This window comes from Phalangium opilio, unplaced genomic scaffold, assembly GCF_054372755.1.
Source record: "Phalangium opilio isolate 3A_F unplaced genomic scaffold, DU_Popi_V2 ptg000217l_1, whole genome shotgun sequence".
NCBI classification, from domain to species: Eukaryota; Metazoa; Arthropoda; class Arachnida; order Opiliones; family Phalangiidae; genus Phalangium; species Phalangium opilio.
The window spans coordinates 9,209,087-9,232,856 of NW_028324218.1; the positions used below are offsets into that span (position 1 = coordinate 9,209,087).

The 23,770-nt window shown below is 37.0% G+C and overlaps 1 protein-coding gene across 1 annotated transcript in view; it reads left to right on the top strand.

The window, feature by feature from the left end:
• LOC149616152 (anoctamin-5-like) overlaps positions 1–20,123 on the top strand; it is a 34,165-nt gene extending 14,042 nt beyond the window's left edge. Inside the window, exons 2-24 of the mRNA XM_089856156.1 lie at positions 7,965–8,360; positions 9,570–9,668; positions 9,823–9,864; positions 9,989–10,021; positions 10,718–10,884; positions 11,060–11,077; positions 11,239–11,351; positions 11,407–11,462; positions 12,014–12,064; positions 12,133–12,332; positions 12,419–12,524; positions 13,488–13,548; positions 13,612–13,694; positions 13,764–13,826; positions 13,889–13,963; positions 14,689–14,853; positions 14,920–14,956; positions 16,309–16,420; positions 16,491–16,643; positions 16,729–16,862; positions 17,492–17,697; positions 17,768–17,952; positions 19,470–20,123. Of these exons, the coding sequence (XP_089712282.1) occupies positions 7,965–8,360; positions 9,570–9,668; positions 9,823–9,864; positions 9,989–10,021; positions 10,718–10,884; positions 11,060–11,077; positions 11,239–11,351; positions 11,407–11,462; positions 12,014–12,064; positions 12,133–12,332; positions 12,419–12,524; positions 13,488–13,548; positions 13,612–13,694; positions 13,764–13,826; positions 13,889–13,963; positions 14,689–14,853; positions 14,920–14,956; positions 16,309–16,420; positions 16,491–16,643; positions 16,729–16,862; positions 17,492–17,697; positions 17,768–17,952; positions 19,470–19,812 (2,898 nt within the window). The 3' untranslated portion in view covers positions 19,813–20,123. The remainder of the gene's footprint in view (positions 1–7,964; positions 8,361–9,569; positions 9,669–9,822; positions 9,865–9,988; positions 10,022–10,717; positions 10,885–11,059; positions 11,078–11,238; positions 11,352–11,406; positions 11,463–12,013; positions 12,065–12,132; positions 12,333–12,418; positions 12,525–13,487; positions 13,549–13,611; positions 13,695–13,763; positions 13,827–13,888; positions 13,964–14,688; positions 14,854–14,919; positions 14,957–16,308; positions 16,421–16,490; positions 16,644–16,728; positions 16,863–17,491; positions 17,698–17,767; positions 17,953–19,469) is intronic.
• Positions 20,124–23,770: the final 3,647 nt, after the last annotated feature.

Genomic DNA, 23,770 nt, shown 5'->3' on the forward strand with positions numbered 1-23,770 from the left:
ACTACAGTCCGACTCATAGCCCAGTATAGAGCCCCTCCCTCCAAGACGTAACGAAAATTTTAAATTATCTTATTAGCTCACTTAAACTACGTTTTGATGACGTTGCTGACGGGGACGGCCAAAAACACGTGATTCCTTTTTACCTCTGTCGCTATGACCCGGCTCTTCTTTCATACCCCTCTTCCCGGGTAAGGGGGTCTGGGACTTTGACGCGCGCCCAGACTACTCTGTTCTCCCTAATAAAGGCAAAGATACGTGTGCTAGTCTTAAGGGTAGTTCACCTGGGATGAGACTTGTCTTAATTGTATTTCACCTGGGATGAGACTAGTCTTAAGGGTATTTCACCTGGGATGAGACTAGTCTTAAGGGTATTTTACCTGGGATGAGACTAGTCTTAAGGGTATTTCACCTGGGATGAGACTAGTCTTAAGGGTATTTTCACCGGCCTTAGCAGACAACACTCACAGAAGCGTCTTAAAGTGTTAACCGAGGCTTTTGAAATATCTTGGAACTTTTAATAAAGACCGTTTCAAAACTATTTAGGCAAACGAGTTGTCAACAGACTTCAGTGGAAGTGTGAACATAGCTTAAGTGTGCTCGAGCGATACTAGTTCGCTTTAGAAAAACAAAGTCCATGGTTATATTTTAACGAGGTAGTAGTGTAGAGTGACGTCTGAGAAAAATATTGGTAACTTCATGTTAGTCTACGACGGAAAATAATAAACTTTTAAAGTTCATAATATTTTTCGAAAGGTTAATATATAGAAACTCGGACAAAACTAGAACTCCTGATAGTTCCAACCTTAGTCTTGTATCGGCTGTTATCGATTTCGTTGTTCGGAAAATATAAATTTACATTAGAAATAAATTAAGGGCCGTGATGTTTTGTACAATTTCGAGGGCATTTTATTGCGTGATAAGATCAGGGAGTAGTAGAAAGGGAGTAGTATTGTGGAGTAAAATAGTGTTCTACACCGCGAGCCTAGACTCCACTACATTGGGAGAAAGGGGTCGAAGGTTGGTTAAATTGGTTCCTTCTTGTCACGTTGGTTACGGTTTGTATGTTGAGCTACTATTTCTCGCCCTCTCTTCAACACAAAATGTATAATTTTAAAAAAATCTCGTACTGAATGCGTAACTACAGTCAAAACGGGAGGACAGTTCGTACGTATCATGGACTCCCATCTCTTACGTTCTATAAGGCATTTCGCTTAGGCGCCCGTTCGCAGAGAAAAAATATCACTTGTGAACCATCCCCCCCCAACCTTGTGAGTGAGAGGGAAACTAGTATTTTTCTCTCTTTGCGCATAGGTTAAAATTCGCCAGAGAAATATAGTTCCTTTCCCCACGTGAACTAGCCATTTTCGTCTCAATTTACAGCTGCCTCTCATCCACGGGTGGAACGCGTATTTGGTGACTGTCTTTTTGGCCTAGTTGGGAATCCATAGGCACATTAGTATTTATTCATATCCATAGTGCGAGTTTGCGATATGCCGCTTGCCACGTGATAATTTTTTCGCACTTCCGTAGATTTACTGATTTTATCAGTCGAAAATGTGTGTACAATACGTCTCCTTTTCTACTCATCCCTGATAAGGGGTAGAAATGGAATATTTGGTTAAATCAATATCACCAATATCTTAGCCAAGGTTGACCCATAGCTCAAATTCATCAATTGTCAACCTGGTTGGTCAAAAATTTCTTAACCGATTATATTAACGGTATTCCAACCCAATGACCGATTTATTTCATATTATTTTATTCCACCGTTCACGGGCTTAGGAGTTGCTCGGTGAACGCTCTGACTCGCGAATATGGCTCGGTTTTAGGGAAGTTTTATTTATAAATTAATTAAATTTATTAGATTCAAGATGCGGGCAATGATGATTTTTGACTTTTCGTCGAGTTTAATTGGAGAATTGGATTTTGTTTAGGAGTTTAGGGCATGTTCGCCAGAGTTTCGTCGTTGGATATACCTGATGTGAGTGGTCTGGTTTTTCAGTTTTTAACGTTTTTCTGCACAGGAGATTTAGAGGCGCGAATGAGATGTCGTTTTAAAAGTACACGTACTGTGTGGTAATGTCTCAGCGATGACTATTTAGGGTTGTCAACTTGTCACAGATCAGGAAAAAAAGCTGGAAATTCTAATGAATTTCAAAATAAGTCAAAAGAATCCTGGAAATGTCAGGGATTTTTTTAAAGAGTTTTAACAAAGTTGGGGAATTTTAAAAGTTTTAACTATTAGTCAGTGAATTTTAAAAGTTTTAACAAAGTGAATGAATTTTAAAAGTTTTAACAAAGCCAGTGAATTTTAAAAGTTTTAACAAAGTCAGCGAAGTTTAAGAGTTTTAACAAAGTCAGTGAATTTTAAAAGTTTTAACAAAGTCAGTAAACTTTAAAAGTTTAAATAAAGTCAGCGAAGTTTAAAAGTTTTAACAAAGTCAGCGAAGTTTAAGAGTTTTAACAAAGCCACTGAATTTTAAAAGGTTTAACAAAGTCAGTGAATTTTAAGCGTTTTTACGAGTTCAACTAGGTCAGAGTTTGGACTAAGTCAGGGAAGTTGATATTTTAATGGATAAAAGTTCTTGGGTTTAGGAAAATTTAAATATTGCACGTTATTATAAGTTTTCTTTAAAACATAACACGTAGAGTTCGTTTATATATAAAAGTGTTCATTCCTGCCTTTTTCAAGTAAAGAATTCTTGGTCAAACAGTATTATTTGGCAAACCATCAGTCATGGTCCAGTAATTAAAAGATCCATTTATCATTTATATTGACCTTTCGACCTTATTCTAAGTATATTATGTAAAGGGATAGTAGCATATGAATTGATCATCAAATTTCGGATTGAAACTATTTTTGATTGGAACATAAATTTCTCGATTCATGTCCACATGGATCGAGACATATCTAGTATAAATAAAATTTCTGTTTAAATAATCTTTGGCGACATCCTGAAGTGATGACGTTGATTTGTTGCCTTAATTGCCTCATTGCACACTGCACGCTGGAGCAAACGAAAATCGCCAGCTACAGATTTCTTCCACCAGAAAGCGACACTATTATGACCTCCATCACCGTATTAAATTCAATATTTTATTTTTCAGTTTCTAATAACAAAATTACTTTTTTGGGCTAAAAATTAAAGTATTTAAAGCTACAAAAACAGTTATGGTAGTCGAAATTAAGCTTTTCCAGCCTATTTCAAGCCTTTTAATTAATAAGATTTCTTTCGAAAACTTCTTCAAGTAAACTTTTATCAATGAACACAAATAGGAGGCTCGAAGAGACAAAATTCTCCATCAGCTCCCATCCCCTTTGAAACTGGTACTGATCACTGGCTCGGTCTTACAGTTCCGCACAAGCGCAATTTGCGAGAGATTTGTTTAAAACTTACGGCCAAGGCTTAGTTCTTAGCTGCGGTTGTTCGTTCCTGGTTCGTGTTCGTGTATGCTTAACGTGATCTCTGACTTATCGGCTGTGCGCCGAGTAGGTTGAGAAATTATAAATTTCTTTAAACTGACCAGTAGAGCCAAAGCACTATTAATTAAAAAAAGTGGCCATTAGCCATTGAAAATGGTGAAACCTTGGAACGTTTTTAATTAATTAAGTGGCCACTAGACCCTCAAAGCATTTAATTTTTAAACTGACCCATCTAATTTTTAAATCACATGGATCTCTGTTCGAGTCCACCGCCTTATTTCTCAGCTTGGCACCGAGCTAGGTGTGCACATGCGCGTGAGATACAGAAACGACTGTGCCGTTCAAGATACCTTCCCTCTTTAACTCTCCTTTCTCTACTTCCTCCATGCTTTCATCGACATAACCTTTCTTACGGGGTTACTTGACACTCCATTCAATTCTAGTACCAATATCTCAGGACCTTCACTAAATCTCCAGTAACGTTGACAAGTTACCCTCTTGTCCAGCACTGTTATGGTCCACTCGATAAACAACGATATTTGTATAGAAGGCGAGTCTCCGTTACACTTTCTTCTGAAACATTACTTATATCTTGAACGTTTGACATTTTATCAAGGCCATGTTTTCGGAAAAAACTTCAATGGCTAAGACACTGCCCTATTTTTTTCTTGTTACGCGGCACAACCCACCCAAAGCAATTGATTTTCACCGAACATTGTACATTATTTATCGTATTCAAATAATTTTTAACGTAATCGAAGGGTATTGGATAGTAGATTTATTGATTTTCAGGCTGCCTTATGCTTTAATAGCAGCGACATTAGAGATGAGTAATATCCGTTGAAATTGCATTGAGAGGAGCTGGTTAATTGTCACTAAGGGATTTTGTTTTGCCTTTGAATCTTGTTCATTTTTATGGAAATTTTATTATAGGTTTTGTCAATAAATTTCACGGCATAAACAAAGTCGTACTTTCATAAGTTCATAAGATTATGCTCCATAAGTTTGTCACTGGTAACTGAGAGCTTGTTATGATGTGACATAGGTCATAGATTCTGGTAAGGCGACGCCTGGTGAGGCGCTGGCAAAGGCTTAGTACAGACTAAAAAGGATTTAAAATGGACTGCCAAATTAACCGAGTGTAGTCAATTCTGGCGTCGTTCTCGAACTAGCTCTCAGTAAGTCTCTAGCATTACGAAGTATATATGTAGTGTCATACTTTTGGAACATATCTTATAAACTTAGGGATACGAAGTACATTTGGGGTAAAAATAATAATTTCAAGATTCAACGCTAGATGAGCCCGAGTACAATAACGTCTTTCATTTAAATGACACTTAATTCAAAAGTCGTGGGGTGAAACAGAGTCTGTTGTTTGACCACCTTGTTTTCTTAAACCATGTGCATATGTGCAACAAAGACGTTAGATATGGCTTCAAACTATGGACTTTGGTGGACTGTTAACTTTGAGGCCATATCTAGCGTCTTTGGGTCCACATACCAATAAATTTTCAATCTTAACCCTTAATAAAGCAGACGACACTGCTATACAGTTTAAAAAAAGTTTCTTAACCACCAATATTACAAAATATGTCAAACCACGTGGAAATTTCTTTACTTCAAGAAATATATGTTTGAAAGTTGAATAGAAATTTCTCGAAATCCTGGAAAAGATCCAGAAAAAATACCAAAATGAATATTGAACACTTCCGTTCAATATCTATCGTATATTGGTACCGAATAATAATTCGAGTATAGAAAATCGAATTTATTTATACAAAGTAGAGCTTTGATAATAATCGGCCTCTAATGACAAGTCAAATCGTTTACGTCTGTTCATAAATCATGTGAAAATCGCGTCTCACTTGACCATAATTTTTAAGTCAGAAGAAGATTGAAAAACCAATACCGGAAATATCATGGAAATTCGTTCGAAGACTTGGACTAGGAATTATTATTGGTCCATTGGGAAAGGAAATGCTGTTCTCTCATAAATGGCCCACGCCCCTTTTTTCTCATGAAAGGTCAAATATAGTCGATTATGTTAAACCCGTTTTTGAAAATAGCTATGACTTATTTTTAAGGTATTTTTATCTTTGAGATTTGAAAAACGTACCATTAAGTTTTAAAAATAGAAACGTTATGATTATTATTATTATAGTTTGGACTCTGAAAATACGAAAATTCAAAATCAAAACAATAAAAAAAAAACCTAAAGGTTTTAACTTTCGATAGTTTTTAAATAAATCAATATCTAAATGCAAAAATTCTGTAAAAAATTTATAAAAAAAAATAGCAAACTCAGGTAAATAAGTTCAATGTACTATTACAGGGGGTTTCTGATAAGACTACTATAAACTAAAGGTTATGTTCTCATAAGGTCAAACTGAGTTTAAAGTGTTAAAGTACCTGGGGTCTACAACATTTATTTACGTAGACATGGACTCCCAAACATTGATTGGCTCCAAAAACTAGGAAATAACAGGGATAAATTTAATTTTAGAAGTAGGAATGGAGAACAGAGTAATGTGGGCGCGCGTCAAAGTCCCGGAACCCCTTCCACGGGGGTATGAAAGAAGAGGCGTGAGGATCATAGCGAAAGAGGTAAAAAGGAATAACGTATTTTTCGCCGTCCCCGTCAGCAACGTCATCAAAACGTAGTTTAAGTGAGTCAATATAATTTAAACTTTTCGTTACGTGTTGGAAGGAGAGGCTCTATACTGGGCTATGAGTCGGACTGAAGTAAATACTAACCGTTCTCTATTCCTACTTCTAAAAATAAATCTTTCTCTGAAATAATCACACATGTGTAGTCTTCAATCTAATAACGTTATTGAACCTTTATCTAGTAAAAAATGTACTATTAAATGTGCAGTAGTGTGCGTACACTGATATAGTAAAGCTAATTACGGCACATGAATGACTACTTCCATAAGTTTGACACTGGTTATTGAGAGCTTGTCATGAAATGACGTTGATGAAACGTCATAGATTCTCGGCAGGCGCTGTCAAGGCTTAGTACAGAGTAATGAGGAAGATGGACTGCAAAACCGAGTGTAGCCAATCGATTCTCGAGTCGTTCCCGAACTAGCTCTGAGTAATAGTATCACGAAGTATCTTATAAACTTATGATTTGATCCAAAGAGCACACCCTTTAATTTATGGCAGACTTATAAGAAACATGCTTTACATGAGATTCACACTAAGATTTGAGCCTTTTTACTTCCTTTACAAGCTAGAGAACAGAAACATCACGAATAATGAGATTAATAATAAAAACTAATCGATCAGCCTACAACCAGTTGACAGAAATGTAATGAATTATGTGTCTCAATTTACGTTGTTTCCTAATGAGATTTTTATAGTTGAGATTAGGCCCAACATTTTGCTGTTCATTTATATATTCTTCCCCAACTTAATCCTGACATGTTTTGGACAGTAATTCAGTTTAAAGAATACAAGTTTTCCTAGAAAGGAATTATGTTTACCCAAGGTTTTCCCTATTCCTTGCATTGTTATGACATTCATTCAATATCCCTTGACAATTTTCAAAACACTTTAAACATAGTATTTGACATATGCAAACTAACGGCTAAAGACGCGTGGATGCTCTTTTTGAGAGAGAGAAAGGTTTGGAGCAGAAACAATGTTGCTTCAATGAAAACAGTTACAGGGATATTTTGCCATGCTAATTATCATAACAGACGGCAGAAGTTATTAATTTTGAAATATGGTTAGTAAAAGCAAGTTATTTTTTTTTTTCAAAATTCGAGAGGTTATCTCTATAAAATTTGAGAGGTTATCTCTATAAAATTCGAGAGGTTATCTTTACAAAATTCAAGCAGTTATCTCTATCAAATTTGTGAGGTTTACTCGATATAATTTGTGAGGCTATCTCTATAATATTAGAGCGCTTATCTCTATAATATTAGAGCGTTTATCTCTATAATATTCGAGTGGTTATGTTTAAAGAATTCGTGACGTTAAATCTATAAAATTCGTGAGGTTATCTCTATGAAATTAGAGAGGTTATCTCAATGAACTTGGAGTGGTTACCTCTTTAAAATTGGAGTGGTTCTCAATAAACTTCTATAAATGTCGTGAGGTTATCTCAATAAAATTCGTGAAGTTATTTCTCTAAAATTCGAGCGGTTATCTTTAAAGAATTCGAGAGGTTGTCTCTATTATATAATATTATAACTATATATTTTTCAAGTGAAATTTGTCAGAAAGAACTAATATAACATTTTTGGATTAAGTTTCCATGAATATCCCTGCATTATTATTTACAACCCTATCGTTCTAGAAAACATTTTGCGGAAATCCTGTTCTTACCGTCAATTCCGGCGATTAAATTTTAATAAACGGAAGTTTAATTAAATTTCGTTGATTAGCATATTTATTTTTAGCTACGCATTGTTCACTTCATTAAAGATAGTTTATATTTCAACTAAACCAGACGCAAACTTGAAGTATCAGCCCTGTCTTGGTATTGAACGAAATATTGGTTTATAATTTATAATATATCTTCTTCCTACAGACTGATATCCGTCGTGGAGGTCCAGCGCAAAACACCCGGCCCGTTTCAGGCATTGGTCAAGTGGTCGCGCCGTCGGAGATTCTAAATGCAGCCACATTGCCGTCCGCGGCCTTTCAGCCTTCTCCTTTTAAAGTAATTCCCGCTTCCACCTACCACCGCTCATCCTCGGCGGGATTGGTCTCCAATATGGGCGCCGCTCCACCCTATCCTCAACAGAACAGCGAAGAAGACTTACTGACTGATGGCCCCAATGCCATACTTTTCCGAGATGGCAAAAGGCGAATAGATTTCATGCTCGCTTGGGCCGATGATCTCATAAGGAAGGAAGAGAAACGAAGGTGCTTTGTCGAGAATCTCAAGAAAGAAGGATTAGAAGTCGAAATAGAACACAAATCCGTGAGTTGAACATGCACATTTATAACGCAACAGGGATCCATAAGCGAATACTTATCATTTTGCCCTCATATATTCCAAGTTAATTTCAATTAGTCTGGGAAATAGCACACTTCCTCTGGTCCAAAACCAGTTTATTAATTGCTTGAACTAGTTTTTTTTTAATTCAAGAAGTGGGGGTTACTGGTCCTCGGGACCACTTTATTAATTGCAAATATATAGAAGAACAAAGGCGGGGACCAGTCCGGAGACCAGTTTGTTACTTAGGACGCTAGGGGGGTCACTGGTCCCAAGGACTAGTTTAAAAAAATATCCCTATTTCCCAGACTGATTTCAATGCGGGTTTTGTGGGCAGGGCTTAAGTGCTCTACGTCACGCGTCATAATTCTTACGTCTTTCTAACTGTGATTTAATTTGTTGGTTGTCTGCTTATATTCCATGACTGTGACGTAGCGACGCGAAGTCAGGAGCAATGTTCAATGCGCAGCGAGATACATAATGATTTTTATAGCTCCTCCCTCAAAGCACGCCTAGATACCTTGGGAGTAATGGCTACACAATGATTCCCATTAGCTTTTGAATTCCTGATAACATGCATTACATGAGCTATGACCAGTATGAGTTTCACATAGCAAATAACTAATTATAATTAAAAGTAATTGCTATAGTATTTCATAGCACATAGTTCGTGTTGTTTTCGATATGATATACTTGGAAAATGTTTAGAAATTTTAACCAATACCTGTCTTGAATAAGTCAGTCTTTTATGATCAAAGCAATGTTTGTGATTTTTTAGGATAAATTAACTCTTCGCCTCTAATAATGATGTCTACTGATCGCCTAAACATATTCCACTACCACATAGTACAACGAAGTTTTTGTTGTACTGTAAGTGCAGTTAGCTTCTAAGGAAGTTACTATGTAGGAAAAATAAAAATTCGCAGTTTAATTACTCCAAGTGCTACTGTTCTTGTTCGTCATCAAAACATTACAGAGGCTAAATTGTGTTAAGTTACAATCTTTGAGAGACCCAAACAGTCCAACACCACTGGTGGTCCGCGTGAAACAATGGTCTAGATAAGCAAAAAGAAAATTTTGATATTGTCCTTATGCGTACATTGATTTTTTCATAGTCCTTTCTGTTATCATTAGGAGTTAACTGCTTCTAAGTGCGAGAATGTTCAACTATGATATTTCTTTCTTTAACGATAGCTTTCCCAAGATGGTAAAACTTACTTTGCAAAACTATACGCTCCCTGGAAGGTTCTCACTAAATATGCTGAGTTCCTAAACATGAAAAAACCCCTGAAGGTAAATACACAAGATCATTTTCTATTATTTTAGTAAAAACCAGTTTTGTGCTTGCGAAATAACTACCCCTTTTTTCGTAATATTAAATCATTATCGCTAAATTTAAATTATTAAAATACCCCCTGAAATACAATTTTACGCTGCTATATTTAAGATGGATGAATTAGTTAGTCGAAGGCAATCAACTATAACTTGGGTGAGTTTTAAGCCCTAGTTTCAATAACCCTTATTTACAATCAAACTTATTCACACTTAGATTAAACTTAAAATAAATTTGTCAGCTTATGATTGATTATTAAATTGAATTCATTTCAATACAGGGACCTGACAGACGTACGTCAACTGCAGCGTGGGTAAGTTAAAGTGAATTTACTAGGTTTTCGGGGATCGAAGACATCGAACAGTATATCCTTAATACTTAACGGTTGTAACGAGACTTTTACCAACCTCGAACTACCTTCCCTTCCCTGATTGGCTAACGAGCTTCTGACGTCATTGTGAGGTTTAATGACCTTAAAATACGCATCAGAATTGTAATCGCCATTATTTAAGTGAAAATTGGGGAAGTTAGCGTAGTGAAACGGTACCAGGGTATTCACACTGTAGTAGACCAAATACAGTGGCGTGATATAGTAATTATTTCCCTAATTGGCTAACGATATTTTGACGTAATTGTGACGTTTAATGGCCTTAAGATGCGCGTAGAGAACAAATAATAATAGGTCAGAGTGAAATCGTAATTCTTTAATTTAGAATTTGGGAACGGTATCAAACTATTCACACTGTAGCAGACAACGTGAGGGGAAAGTTATAGTTGCGTAATCTAGGGACTATTTTTCGTGTAATTTGGTTTTAAGTTTTTAGTTACACCATTTTCAGGGGCGTTTTTTGAGGTTAGTCGGACTCACGTTACTGTCCTGGACCCATATGGTTTTCTTAATTCATTGTCACCCATTTAATGAACAGTTAAACAAACATAACAATTTCGTTCGATCAGTTGTTATTGTATGAGTATTTTAGAAGTGTTAACCGATACAATTATTAACTAGGTGGACCAAAAAGATATTCAAGCGCCAGACGAAAACGACCCAGACGAGTTTCAATTTTCCGACTTGTGGTGTTTCAATTGCAAGAACCCTTTTGATCTAGACAAGCGAATGCTGACTGAGAATCCCAATTTCGTCAATGCTCATTTCACTCGTGAAAACGAAAAGCAGTACGCTATTTCATTTTTATTATCATAGTAGATTATTAAGTGAAAAGCTTCACACCTTTGGGTGCATGGGTCAAAGTTCATGGAATTAGAAGAAATTTTTATCGTGAACCTTTCCTTTAACTATAATCTTAAAACTTGTAAATTTTAACCTATTTTTCCTTGCCTTACCCGTCAGGAAGGACAAAGATAATGAGTAAGTTTGTGATCTGGTTGGTGTTAATGTCCCACTGTTTCATAGTAATATTAATGTCACTGGGTTATAGTAAAGTAGTTACGTGATGTGCATAAATTGTCTGAGTAAATTTATGAATTATTATAGCAATTGCGCAATGTAAAGACTTTTAATTGCAACAGGTTTCTAATATCTGATCGAGACAAGTTTTTCACGCCTGCACAACGGAGTAGAATTGTCTGGGAGATTCTTATGAGGACGTCATTTGAGTTGGATGAAAGAGCTAAAGCTGGAGGTAAAGTGAGATCCGATTAACAACTGAAATGATCTTAATATTTTTTGTTACGAAGGAATTATTGGTTTGCTCTCTGATGACGTTTACAAGGCAGCATTTCCACTTCATGACGTAAATAACTTTGATTAACGCTTACTATAAGACACTATATGTAGTTTACAACTGTCCTGCTTTCGGCAATGTGCGGATGAAGCACATTGCCGAAACGTCGCCGAATTCATATTTTGCATGCAGAGAATCAAGCGCAAAGTATCTATGAATGAAATGTCAAGAAAAAATCCTAGATATAGCTGAGCTTCTTCGAATGTTAGAGAATTAAGCTTCATCTAACTCCATCTAGATTTACTTCTTGGCGTTTCTTTATACCTCTAATTGCTTTTTTTCTCATGTTTCGCTGTATGGAAAATTATTGTTATTTGCCAATATAAAAGCTTTTCATATATTTTGTTGCACTGTTTGTAAAAACAAGAGACCAATGGGCGTTGAAGGAATACTCCGGAAAAGTGGTTCAAATTGATAAATTCATTATTTTTATGCTCTTTCGATAAAAATTTAAACAATTCTAGTCAGCCCAAAAAGAAACGCAGATCTTAGTAAAATCGCGAGGGTTTTTCGAGAAAAATTGAAACTATAAACATAAATTTTACCGTTCTTTCACGTAGGGTCCTTGGGGTAAAGAAGCCAAAGCTCTGGGGAAACCAAACGAAAGACATGTAAACCAATTGAATGAAACGGTTGATAATTTCTTTCTGGAAGTTAATATTTATTGTTCAATTTTAAGATCTTATACACAGATTGGGCACGTCCAGCCTGTTGGTACAAAAAGCAGCCTCTTTACATGATTAGAAGATATTTTGGAGAAAAAATTGGTTTATATTTCGCATGGTTGGGATTCTACACTGTTATGTTAATTCCTGCGGCACTGCTAGGATTTTTAATAATGTTATACGGAGTTGCTACCATGACAACGAACACATCCACGTATGATATGTCATAATTTAATTTAACTTTTCTCTAAGAAATAGGATATGAAATGAAAATGTAATATTTTTTACATTTCAATATAGGAGAGAAATCTGTGATCCTGATATATCTGGAAATTTGGTGATGTGCCCTTTGTGTGATAAAAAATGCGAGTATTGGAGGTTAAAAGCTGCCTGTTCATATAGCGAGGTATTTAGTGCCATATTTTAATATACGGTGAAACCAAGTTCTATAATCAGTGCCGGATTATCCAAAAGTCACTGTAGGTACGTTAGCCTTGAGCAGTGTAGGCCCCCGAATACCTAGTGCCTAGAGGTCCCCGATGGTTAGCCTTGAGCAGTGTAGGCCCCCGAATACCTAGTGCCTAGGAGCCCTTGAGGGTGTTGATCCGGCACTGCCTATAATTGTAAGTTTTTGGACATAACTTCCGTTTTTACGCCCTTGAAATAAAGTTGCCTTAACAACAGTAATATTTCAAAAATATCTATATTTGCAAGATAAATTTACCTTAGTTAAAGTATGAATTAATGAAATTGACACAGAGTATTCTTAACTAACAATCAGCATTATGTAAGGATTAAACTTCGCTAGATGGGTGGGTACATAAGCAAACTAGCGACGCTTGAGACATGTTGACGTCAATAAAGGAGATAATCTCCTCACACATTCATAAGTTTCATAATTTCGCAGTTTATAGACATGACACTTGGAATTCTTATCTACGTGTTCACTGTGCTAGAAAGAAACTTCGCGAAGTAGGCTGGTACATAAACGTTAAGCTCACGACTCTTGGGGATATGTTGCCTTCATCCACATTTAGATCATTCATCTTACGACAGTAGGATTACAATGTATAGCAGGGGGATGAACTACATTTTATCAAATGGCGTGAATCCCCATGTTCAATGTATAGCGTTCCAGACTTTGTGTCCACTTAAGGCTTTTTGGTGTTCTCCCAGCGTTGCCAGGCCGTTAGTGAGTCAAGCGATAGCGTAGACAAAGATAAACAGTTCAATTCCACTCTGTACTTGACCAACTTGACTCACAGAGGGCCTGACAACACTGCGTTGAAGTTTAAACTGACAGAGGGTGGGAGGAAATTTCTCTAACATAAACAATACTAAATCATTAAGGTAAATGTTTATGTTTCAGGTTGTCCATGTTGTTGACAATCCAGCTACTGTTTTCTTCGCGGCTTTCATGTCCCTATGGGGTAAATTTTTTTGTCTGCAAAATCATTGTAAAAAGATATCACAATTTAATTTTTTTTTAACAGCCACTATGTTTATGGAGCTTTGGAAACGAAGACAAGCCCGATTAGCCTGGGAATGGAACCTGGGAACATTTGAATTAAGCCAAGTTGGTTCAATTAATCGAACACACTCGTTGAGAAAATAAATTTTAATTGCGATATTTATTTTGATTTAGGAAGTTGTCCGACCAGAATACGAGGCTCAAGTATTCACTTACCGTGTCAATCCTGTTACAATGGTACTAGTTTTACAGTAAAACTTGATTGAAAAGTTTTTCATTATTATTATTTTTTTCAACAGACGTTTGAGCCATACCTTCCATTTTGGACGAAAATAGGGAAATTTCTCGCTGCAAATTCCGTGGTGGTATTCATGGTGTGTTTCAATACTTATCTTTTACGAAGAAACTAAATAGCGAACTTTATTAACAACCGCGGATATTTAAATTCAGTATTTATCACTATAGCTCAGAAATAAGGCTTAGCACTTTTTTATCTTGATGGTATGGACTCTCTATAACCAGCGGAAAAGTTTAAGAAATATTTGAAGTATGAACTTGCAACCTCGATTCATTTTAGGGTAGTGGCCGAACCACTTTTAAGTTTTACCTGGGCCAGTGTAAGCTAGGGACCATGTGGCATACAGCTTAAGCAAGAAGCGATATCTAGTTTACTAGGCAGAAGTTATAAGCGCGCCTTAGTCCCAGTCCCTCTTTCAAAGTACTAGGGGGGACGTAAAAGGGGGCCGTGCTATTTCGCCTCTCCTCAGTCGGAAAATACGTAATTTTCGTCATTCGCGTCGCGTTGACCAATGAGATGCTGGTTGTAATTTAGAGGCGGGGATCAACTCCGGACCTATGTTTGGACTGGAGATAAAGCTAGAAATGTGGCGAATTTATACCTTCTCCTTATTTCAGCATAAGGGGTTCCCATATTCGCTTCTTAGTTCCTTAGAAAAAGTTATGAAAATATGTTATGTTGAGACATTAATGGTTAGAACAATCCCCTTCTCAGCTAAAATAATTTTTGAAATCCAAGAACCAGCATATTAATTTATCAGCTGTGTACGAAATTAATGGGATGTTTTTTTTCTGTGTTTAGTTGTTTGTTGTTGGGGCTGCCGTTTTTGGAGTCATTGTTTACCGAATTATCGTGGCTACTACCTTGTACGCCATTGACAGCGACGAATGGAGAAGTTTGACGAAACCAATAACGTCCGTCACAGCCGCCACGCTTAATCTCATCATTATCATGATCATGGATGATGTTGGTTTATAACAATTACTTTTTCAATTTATAATAGAAATTAAAACACCGAGTTTAATTTTACAGGTATATCGCCGTCTAGCGATAAAGCTCACAGATTGGGGTTAGTATAAGATAATATCAGAAGTAATATAAGAAACCTCCCTACGGGAGGGAAGTATACTAGACGCCATAGGCATAACGTTAAAACACGCGAGACATCCTCGAACCGCCAAATACCATATTCAGACACTATTGCTCATGGACAAGGTACGGTAGTCCTTCGATATGGTCGTTGGAAAAGGAAAGAGGAAAAAGCGTTTCAAACTAGTGTAGTCTGCTTAGCCGTCTGTCGTAAGAAACAGATGATTCTTGATTTTACTTATAAATATTCACATACGGTTATTTAGAAACGAAAACCTAGTTTGTTGTGAAGCCATGAAGATGAAAATGATGAATACAAGAATAAAATTTCGAGATAGATAATAACACCATTTTAAAATCTATCTATGTATAGTGTTAGTCATATACCTTGGCAAGGTAAGGGTTTAATTCAAATTTTATGCAAAGACCCATAAAAATCCTATAATCTAGGCACTGCCTGTCTATTAATGATTGATTATCATCAAAATCTAAAAATACTGCATGAATTATTTCATTGGAAAAGTTTAAAATTACAATGAGTTTGTGAAATTGACAAACTTAAGCAGCCGACGCAATCGCGAGATCAGAGAATGTATTCCTACGCTCTACGCGGCCCAGCCCTATTTTTTAAACTTTGTTTACGGCCGTATAAGTGCGCGGGGACATTCGCGGTACGAGGATGTATCGGGAAAAATTCGCCTTTGTACACTTTCCTACCGTAGGGAGGTTTCTTATATTACTTTTGATAATATTTATTAATTATATGAAAATGCTATACCACTAGACTCTCAAATTTGGAAACTTATACCAAATCCTTCGAATTGTTTTTGAGAATTATGAGGAAAACAAACGTTTATAGATTAAAACAAAAAGTATACTTCACTGGTACTTACTCGTGCCGTGTAATATGGAAAACCGTTAGCCTCAGAATAGTGCCAACCCCCATCTGCGTATTATGATTACCTGCAGGACCGTAGCACAGGGAACATGCGTGATTAGGCTTATATGGTAACAGAATTAACGTTTGGACCACCACCATAGAGTAGAATTTTCCGTAAGCCTTTGACCTAAAAAAGCTCTTTTCTGATTGGTTGGCTACTGTAGAGGTTAAGAGGAGGGTTGTTTGCTTCTCATTTTATATGGGTTTTACAGTCAAAGACTGGGAACTGTGAACGAAGTCTACTTTCTGGTTTTATCTTTGAGCTTTTGGTAATAAGTTTGAACTCAGATTCATATTTCTGGAAGTTGTGGTGACTAAATGAAAATGGTTCAAAGTGTGAAATAGTACTTTAAAGTAACAGTTTTAAGTTTGTTTAATTGTATTTTTCATAGAACAACCACGAACTCAACGAGCTTACGAAGATAGCTTCACATTTAAGATGTTTTTATTTCAATTCATCAATACTTACTCATCTTTAATTTATATTGCGTTTTTTAAAGGAAGGTAAGCTAACTACTTTTGAATTTGGAAAATAATTCGAAAGTTTATTTATGATATTTCGCTCTTTTTCAAGATTTTTTGGCCATCCGGGCGATGCAATTACATTATTTGGTTTTCGCCAAGATCAATGCGATTTGGGTGGTTGCCTTTACGAAGTATGCATTCAACTAGCCATTATTATGGTTGGCAAACAGATACTGAACAACATCATGGAATTCAGTACATCGTAAGGACTATTATCAGTACTTTCTCGCTTAATTACCAGCTGCCTGCCTTTGTGTTTAATATTTCAAACGCCTTGTCCATGATAGAAAATTTTATAACTGGTGGAAAAGCTGGAGACGAGGTCACGAGGAGAGTCGAACTGCCAAAACAAGATGGGAGCAGGATTACAACCTGCAGACATGTGGACGACTCGCGCTTTTCGATGAATACCTAGAAATGGGTATGGATTTAATCCATTAATGTACATGATGTTCCAAAAACGGTGATAGGACCGATGCACAAAGGGTTAAAGGACCCGGTTTTTCCCTTACATCAAACCTTGATGAGGGTAACGATAATAGTTATTACAGGGCGCTGTCAGTTAGCTCTAGCATTTGAGCCAGACACCACCCCTCTATGATTTGTAAAGGGACCCACCTGTAGAGAAGTAACAGGCTTAGTGTGAACATCCCTTCGTAGTCAAAGTTTGATTTTGAGCCGAAAATGTTCTATGATTTATTACTCTTTACAAGTTATGATTAGAGACCACTTAGCATTGTCTTTTAGTTTCTTTCTTAAAATTAAGGGAACTCCAATGATAACTTGCAAACGGGTGGTCTTCAGGGCGAAAGGTCCTAGAAGTTACATTTTCGACTCAAAATCACCCTTAGAATCACCTCCCTGTACTTCGCTCCTACCACCCTTTTTTTAGAGCACCTCTATACCCTCTCTCTAAATTAAGTTATATTTGGAGTTGAAGAATATGGTTAAATCATGGCTCCACCTTTTTCCATCGAAATGGACGATGAACTTAAGCCATATGATCACATGAAAGGATTTGCTTAGTAATGTATTTATTTTACTTTTTAGTGATTCAGTACGGTTTCGTGACCTTGTTCGTAGCTGCCTTTCCTCTAGCTCCGATATTTGCCTTGCTCAACAACGTTGTGGAGATCCGTCTCGACGCCTACAAATACGTCACGCAGTTACAAAGGCCGCTCGCGGCTAGAGTGCCAAACATAGGCGCGTGGCAAGCCATTATACAAGGCCTATCAATATGTGCCGTTATCAGTAACGTAAGACTAATTGAATTTCTTTTAAATACTTGCCTAATAAATTATAACTAATTGTGGTTTTAAATTGTAGGCTTTTATGATAGCGTACACGAGCGACTTTATACCGCAATTAGTCTACCGTTACGTGTATAGTCCGAACGGGACGTTGGATGGCTACATTGACCATTCCATGTCTTATTTCCTTGCCGAAGACTTTCCTGATAAGTCCAAGCCAGATATTTCCACAATAGACAATGATACTGTAAAAATATGTAGGTGTGTATTTAATGTTCTATTCACAAGGTAAATCAGTTAAGTAATAGAAGAGTCATGATACCTTCTACCATGCTTCTACATATTGTCTTGCCTAATAAGGTTCAAGAGTTAGATAAATTACCCGTGACATTAGGGTTCCTGATTACATTAGTGTTTTCTCAAGCTAATCATCTTATATAAAAGCTCTTCCCACATTTCGACAAAAAATTTCCCTTTCTCTCAACGATTGTTTTTCCTTTATCCAGTATTGCGTGATCAAATATTGTAAAAGGCTTGCACCAGGTTCACTATTGATTCATTTACTGAACGTATTTATTTAGTCTTAAACAATGACCTGTGTCAGAAGAAAATAGGGGAAGTACGTATTCGTACCTTTAGCTAGTGCAAGTCGTCCTTCTCTCCCAGAAACAAGCTATCGCTTTAAATTGGCCAATCAGAGATAGGCAGAGAACCGATAGAAATTTTTGAAGGTGCGCCACCATACCGTGAGAAACCGAACTACAGAGTATAGACGACGATTTCCGTCCTTCTTTCGCCCCGGTAGATTGATATTGAAAGTTATCGTTCAATTAAGAGTTAAAAATGGATAGTTCTGTCCAGAGTAATTTAGTATATCGGGAAACTAGTGACAAGAAAAGCCAGACAAGTTTTTAAGGCAAAACTAAAGGTATTCAAGTAGCTTTTTCGCCAAATTCGAGTGACTCGTTAAGCCTCGGCCATAGTAAACTGAAGAAGTCTAATATAAAGACACTACCAGAAGGATCAACAATAGCAGACGAACCTTCGAAGAAAATAGTTTCTTGTATTCATCCGCGGTTTCCCGCCAAAAAAAGCGGATATTCAGTGGCGCGAAAAAACCGATAAAGTGACGTCTCGCGAAATAGCTAAGAATACGTACTTCCCCTATTTTCTTCTGCCTGTGTTGAATTTCAATATTATATATAAGTCAAATATTTTTCTGCCCAAATTATGTTTTCATATGCAAACAATCATTATAGATAGTAGATAGAAGACAAAACGCGTTTTCAATATCAATAATAATCAATCAGCATACACGCGACTTAGATACAATTTCAATGTTTACCTTATATTAGGGTTGAAGCTCTTTCGTTAATGTAAAATTCATTATCACTTTTAATTGAATTTTAAATTGTAATAGTCTGAAAGCCTATCTTCGGCAGTCAAGGTAGTGTTCAGTTGAAGCTTAGGTTGAAGTACACTAAAAGGTTGAGGCCAGAGTCAACACGGTAGAAAACGTTAGGTACTTTTAGGTTTGTTGTAGTTTTCGCGTGTTTCCTTTAAACAGAACAGAATCAAGACGAGAGAAACGTTTTTGGGGCTTTTAGAATTTTTCACATCCTTGTTAAGGTTTCAAAAAACGCCTTACCGAAATTCAACCCGTGGATGTAGAATAAAAACCCTTGGAAGCAAAAACCGACTGACATATCCATACTTTTACCATCAAAATAATTTTCGTAAACAGAATCGTTTACTTTATGACACGTTTTTCGAAATAGGTACCAAGATTACAGAGAAAACAACAATCACACGAAAAAGTATAACTTGACCATGGAATACTGGCACATATTTTCGGCTCGACTCAGCTTCGTAGTGGCTTTTGAGCACCTGATCTTTTTCGTTACCGGGTTGATGGCCTATTTGATTCCGGATATTCCACGTTCCGTGCAAATGAAGGTTCAAAGACATCGACTACTGGCTCAAGAAGCACTTTACAAAGCCGAAATGAGCACCGTTAGTGGCACAGTACCAAATGAGTCCACGCACAATAATTCTAATAATGGACTACGCACCGTAGAACCAGGCAGTTCAAAATCGATCAGCGAAGAAAATTCGGTTTAACAAACCGGATTAAAGTAGAACCAATTATTTGTTTACTGTCCTAGAGCTGAAAGACTCTGAGAAAGAGATGTTAATGAGGTTGTTAGTAGTGTTGGTTATATCTCATTGTCTTTCAGCTCTATGATATTTAGGTCATTACTAATACAGACATTAAATACTAGTAAGTTTTTGACTCGTTATAAGTAGTTAACTAGTTATTTAATTGGATTGTATAAATCAAAAACCGACGTATATTTTATTACAACACGCATTGTAAATTCATCATTGCTCTGTACAAATTAATAATATTAAATATTGTAATGTTAATTTAATTGAGTTTCATTCATTTATGCGAGAAAAGTGGATAGTCTCCCATTATTGTAGTTGATATACAGTTCTAGTATCCTTATTATCTCAAAAATTGTTTGGACAGTGATGATAAGCATTTGGACTTTGATTCCTCTATAAAGTGCTAATATCTGAGTCCTTAATACGTAATGTGGATGAATATTTTTCTGCCATACGGTTTATCGAACAGCTATGTTAATTAGTTAATCCATGTACAAAGCGTCTCTTGTGACCTACATCTACCCAGAACAACCAGATTAGAGGTCTACCCAGTCCAACCATGATGGGGCACTCTGTTTTGATTTAGAGGAGAATTTTTTAAGCAAAGATGACGCAGAAATCTCATTTATTTTCTCTGGAATGGTCAATGGGGGTATATTATAACCCCCATACGACAGACCCATACTTATGCATAATTGGGTTATATTTCCTCAAATACAAACTACAAGTGACACGAAGAATTCTTGTGACGCCGCGATGACATTTATGTATATAGATGAGCGTCTTCAACAACGTTACCATGGCCTAGTCGAGCGTTTGAAGGGTATAGGTTCCGAAGTTTCGTCCTAACACAGTGGAGACGCAAGGTAAAGATTTCGTGTGACGCTTCTATTTTTCTTTCTGTTGATATTGAATGATTGAGTTAGAGTGTATACCAATCAATTTATTTGATCGTTACTTCGTAAGTCTAAGTCAGATCCAATCAGATAGAGTAAAGATGTATACATGTACACATAAGTAACCGCCTCGAATTATACAGTGCCCCCTTGCGATACATTAATCTTTCTTTAGTCATACATAGAAATGCAATTGTGGCTGTCAGATTTTATTCCCACATTGTTTTTATATTTCGATTTTCGTGCTTTGGAGATGTCAGTCTGACTATGTACAACCAGGTACGTGCTTGTCAAATGCCTGAAAGTTTTGTCTACTTTTCTGTAAAAAAGGATAGATAACCTTCATTCGATCAATTTTGAAAGTGTGGTAGTCGAGTGTGTTTCTGATCAATCTACCATAATCCAAGGTAGTTGAAAGTCTCAAAGAACATGAGGTCTACTAAACCAGGAGTTCATAATAACCCTAAGTACGAAACTGGTTAAAAAGCCCGTAACAACAAAGTTTCGCCGTAAAACTCAGCGGATTCATACACCGCTTAACTCCCAAAGAAATAGTTACCCCATTTTTTAGCGCCCACGCGCATTAACACTTCCGGTTTAGCACTATTTTTATCTTGTGATTTTGAGAGAGAAAATGGCTCACGTCTGCTTCTGTCGGAACGGTGTAAATTAAGCCTTGGCTAAGAACTTGGCTTCTAGTCGGAGTTTCTAGTTTTCTACAAAACATTTAAACGATCGACAATAATGTTTTGTTGTGATATGTGTGAGTGAGAATTCCGAGGTTAAATTAAAACGGTTTTGACAAATTTATTCGCAGTATCTTTAATATAAGAATTGCAACGTGTTTCTACGTCCACCATATCGCCATTTTTCTTTTCGACGGAGATCCCAGCCAACGGAAGTTTTGGAACGAAAACCAAGGAGCATAGATACCACTACGATATACGGTATGGTTGTATGTCCATAAACAGGCTAATCCTTTCTATGCTCAACGACAGAAACTTGTTCGCGATTTTTACCATTAGCTCTATGGCCAGTTTCATACTCCCCCCCCCCGAAGAAGGGTTATTATGAACTCCTGCTACAACATTTAGTTATCTCGGAGATATGAGATCCCAAACATTGATTGGGCCCTAAAACAAGGAAATAGTTGCGGGTTGGCGAACACTTTAAAAGGTCTGTAAAGAAGGCATCGGTGGGTAGGTAAACATTATGTGAAATACGTCATAGACACGTGACTGAGGGAAGACGAGGTTCAAAGAAGCTTCGTTCGTTTGTTTTGAAAACTACCACTTCGGGGGAAATGGCGCTGCAATCTCTTGAAAAACAAGGACTAGGTGTCCAGTCCCACTCCAAATGTAGTCTTTGTATACTGGTTTCACGTGGTGTCTGTGAGGTATTTCAAATAATGTTTACCAATCCGCTAATGCCACCTTTACAGTCCCTTTAATCTGTCTCTCTTCCATGATTTTTGTGCCCTAGATCGAGTAACTGCCATGCACACTGACGGGTTTTAGAAAATAGCATGGCTGTTTTGCAACAGCTAAAGAAAGTTTACGTGATTAATATATAATTATTTTTGTTTGTACAAAGTTCATAGCGTGAGACTGAAAGTTTGTAAACTTTTACCGCCAGTGCTAGAAATATAACCAAGTAAAGTTAAACTACGAAACAAAAATCATTACAGATTAATAAAAAAACCTTTAGTCTAACGATATAAATATTGGAAAAGCATCAGAACGAAGTATAAATAGATACGGGAGTTGCTATGCATTGTTCCTTAGTAATTACTTTGGAAGTAAAACAAAGTCCGCAGCTTTTAACTTGTTTTTCTTTTTGTTAAAGTTTCGTTTTAAGTATTGGAAATGAGATCTTACGCTCTTTCATAAAACAAGCAAGATTTGGAATAGTCATGCAGAAGGAAAAATGTTAGTGGGTCGTCACTCAAGAGTACTTTTGAGCTTATTAATAACGTTTACGTGAAATCTTTAAAACCAACGCGTGGTAGCAAAAGAAAATAGAAAATAATTTTCTATTTTCTTTTGGTGGTAGTGCTTAAGTGATAACGTGCCGTGTGCAAGAAATCGCTACGTGACATTTGAGTGGCGCGTATGGTTCCATGAGTCATGCGCGTATAAAATGCTCCGAGTCCAAGGTAATAACAGACTCTAATCAAATAATAATTACGTAGGGCTAGAAGGTGGCTGTTTTTAAACTCATAATGGCCTTGTAGGGGAGAGGTTAGTGGATTAGAAATCTCCATACCTATAATGAAGCCAAAAGTAGATGGATTTCTTCTTGGAATAGACCAATACTAATATCTGATTGAATGTAAGGGGAAAGACTTTAAACTTTGAAAAACCGAACGCTCCCCTTTCCTCGCGTTTCATTGGCTGTTCACATATATAGATAGGACAACCATCAAACGTCGTTCACACACCCGTGACCATACGCGAAAATAATTTGTTTACATTAGGGTTCAGCGTTCATAGGTTGCTGGAGTCGTTGCGCGGGTAGCTACGCCAATGCTTGGAGGAAACAGGGATAAGGGAGGTAGGATAGATTGGAAATGATGATGGGCGACCTGCGGCACCGTATCTCTCTCAGTGTACCTCGCGCACTCCCCTACCTTCGGTAGGCGATTGTTAAGTGCTGCCGCGTAGCGCCATTGTATTTGTATGAGAACTAGCTTCTATTTTTAAGATAGAGGGAGCGTCCCCTACAATTTGGTTCGGTACGACCCTACATAACCGCTGAGGATGCTGGGAGGACTACGGTGCCGTAGGTGGGGGTACAAATGCAACGCTATCGGTATGGGGGGTGTCCACTCCATTCCTCTCTCCTTCAAGGAGGAACTAGATTGACTGGAGGCGAAAGAGGGTGTGACATGCTCAGCAGCATAAGTTACCCTCTATTATTTAGTTCACTAGGGCTTAATATTGCAGCGCCATCTCTTGTATACCTCAGTTTTTAGCCTTATCGTATGTGTGAACATTCAAAAATCTTCGCTATTT